This window comes from Austrofundulus limnaeus, unplaced genomic scaffold (genome assembly GCF_001266775.1).
Source record: "Austrofundulus limnaeus strain Quisiro unplaced genomic scaffold, Austrofundulus_limnaeus-1.0 Scaffold0, whole genome shotgun sequence".
Taxonomy (NCBI): Eukaryota; Metazoa; Chordata; class Actinopteri; order Cyprinodontiformes; family Rivulidae; genus Austrofundulus; species Austrofundulus limnaeus.
The window spans coordinates 511,318-513,182 of NW_013952402.1; the positions used below are offsets into that span (position 1 = coordinate 511,318).

Consider the following 1,865-nt stretch of genomic DNA (forward strand, 5'->3'; position numbering starts at 1 on the left):
GTATATCCTTTGACCTCAGTTTCAGCTCAGTTTCAGCTCAAAGTTCTGAAACTGAGGGCTCAGTTTCAGAACTTTTTTCTACCCTCCTACACTGTGAGGTGAGGGTTTTGGAGGAAAAAACTAAATCAAAAGTTAAATAGATTAAAACCTTTGTCCAAACAATTATAGCCTACCTCTTTTAGTGTTTATATTGTTTGATTCCAAGAACTAGAGCAACAGAAACAGGATACTATACTGAGACAGGCTGCACTACCACGCAGCGACGGCTCATCAAATTTTGTCACAACAACTGTCTCATTTTCTCTCAGTACACACACCTGTTGGTTGATTTTGTTGCTCTGGGTCACTGTTATTAAAGTCATCAGATGTCTTTGTACTACTCTCTGCCCCCCTTGTTCCCTGCTCCACCTGTGTGCTACTGTTAGCTAATGTTAGCATCCACCGGCGTGGAATCAGTGAACATCTTCTGGCCCGTTTAACTTCTGACAACCTTTTTTTTTTAAATCTGCCAGCTTCAATATTGTTTCCGGTTCTTTATTTAAACTTGTTCTAACAAATAAATTCATTAATTTTAGGCACCGCTCCAACTTCTTTTGGTGAATTAGAATCAAGGTTTTGCCGATATCCAAGTCCCGCCCCCACCTGATTTCTTATTGGCTACTAGGCCTGTCTGGTGTGTTTAAGGTGAAAGCTGCTCCTCTGTTGGRTCTAAATCTGTATCAGCTGGATGTGTACCTGCTGCTGCTGGTTTCCAGCCTCCGCCTGCTCCCTGCTTCCTTCTTCAGCAGAGCTCTGCAGCTGGCTCGGTGGAGGAGCCCTCATTTCCAGCAGAAMCCTGTYCAYGGCAGCCATGGCGGCCTCACGGCAGAGCGCCATGAGGTCAGCTCCGACATAGCCTGGGGTGAGCCGAGCCAGCTGCTGGTAGTCGAAGTCTTCGGGCAGCGTCAGCTTACGACACAGCGTCTTTAAAATCCTGACACAACACACGGAGTTCTGATTGTATCGTAGTCACAGCTCTCATCAATAATTAGAATATTTTATAGAAATATGCAGGTATTTTTCTAAATGTTTCACAGAGATCAATAGGAGCAAACCACTTAGTAATTATTTATCCTTCAAAACTGGATCAGGTCCTCTTTTATCAAGTATGGCTCACCTGAGACGAGCGGACTCATCAGGKATACCCAGACAGATCTCTCTGTCGAAGCGTCCAGCTCGGCGGAGGGCCGGGTCGAGGGAGTCTGGTCTGTTGGTGGCCCCGATGACCAGAACCTGAGCTGTCACAGTCAGACTGTTCAGGTCTGCAAGAAGACAAGCAGCAGAAAACTTTGGAGGTCAACGTTCAGTCAAAGGATCTGCTTCATTTTAAACAGAAGCTCAGCTACAGCTGCTGTCCCTTTWAGAGGTGAAAGGTTTTGCTGTTATTAAAGGCTTCRTTTGTGAAAGGCTGAATAAAAGTCACAGATTCCAGAGTTCAGTTTCATGTAAAGACTCAGCGTCTGATGCAGGCTGACCTACCATCCATGCAGGTTAACAGCTGGGCAACAATCCTCCTCTCCATGTCTTTAGAGGCTACCTCCCGTTTAGGGGTGATGGCATCGATCTCGTCTATGAACAGGATACACGGACTGGAGCTCTGCAAGGAGGAAAAAAGTTATGTCAAGGTTTTCACTGCATCAGTTTTGCAACGGAAACATTTGTTTTCACTAAGCATTTAAAATACAGTAGATGCTTTTGATGACTGGATGAGCTGCTACAGAGAATCACATCATTACCATGATCTCCCACATATTTATATGCAATCCTTGTGTCATGAGCTCTGTTTCTGTAACTTTCTAAAGATATCTGGGTAAAAAGATGGATTT

At 44.6% G+C, this 1,865-nt stretch overlaps 1 protein-coding gene across 1 annotated transcript in view; it reads right to left on the reverse strand.

Moving 5' to 3' along the window:
• The window catches only part of nvl (nuclear VCP like), a gene marked incomplete at its 3' end in the record, with an annotated part of 13,053 nt that overhangs the window by 2,605 nt on the left and 8,583 nt on the right, over positions 1-1,865 (reverse strand). The window contains 3 exon segments of the mRNA XM_014002109.1: positions 736-973; positions 1,157-1,301; positions 1,519-1,636. Of these exon segments, the coding sequence (XP_013857563.1) occupies positions 736-973; positions 1,157-1,301; positions 1,519-1,636 (501 nt within the window).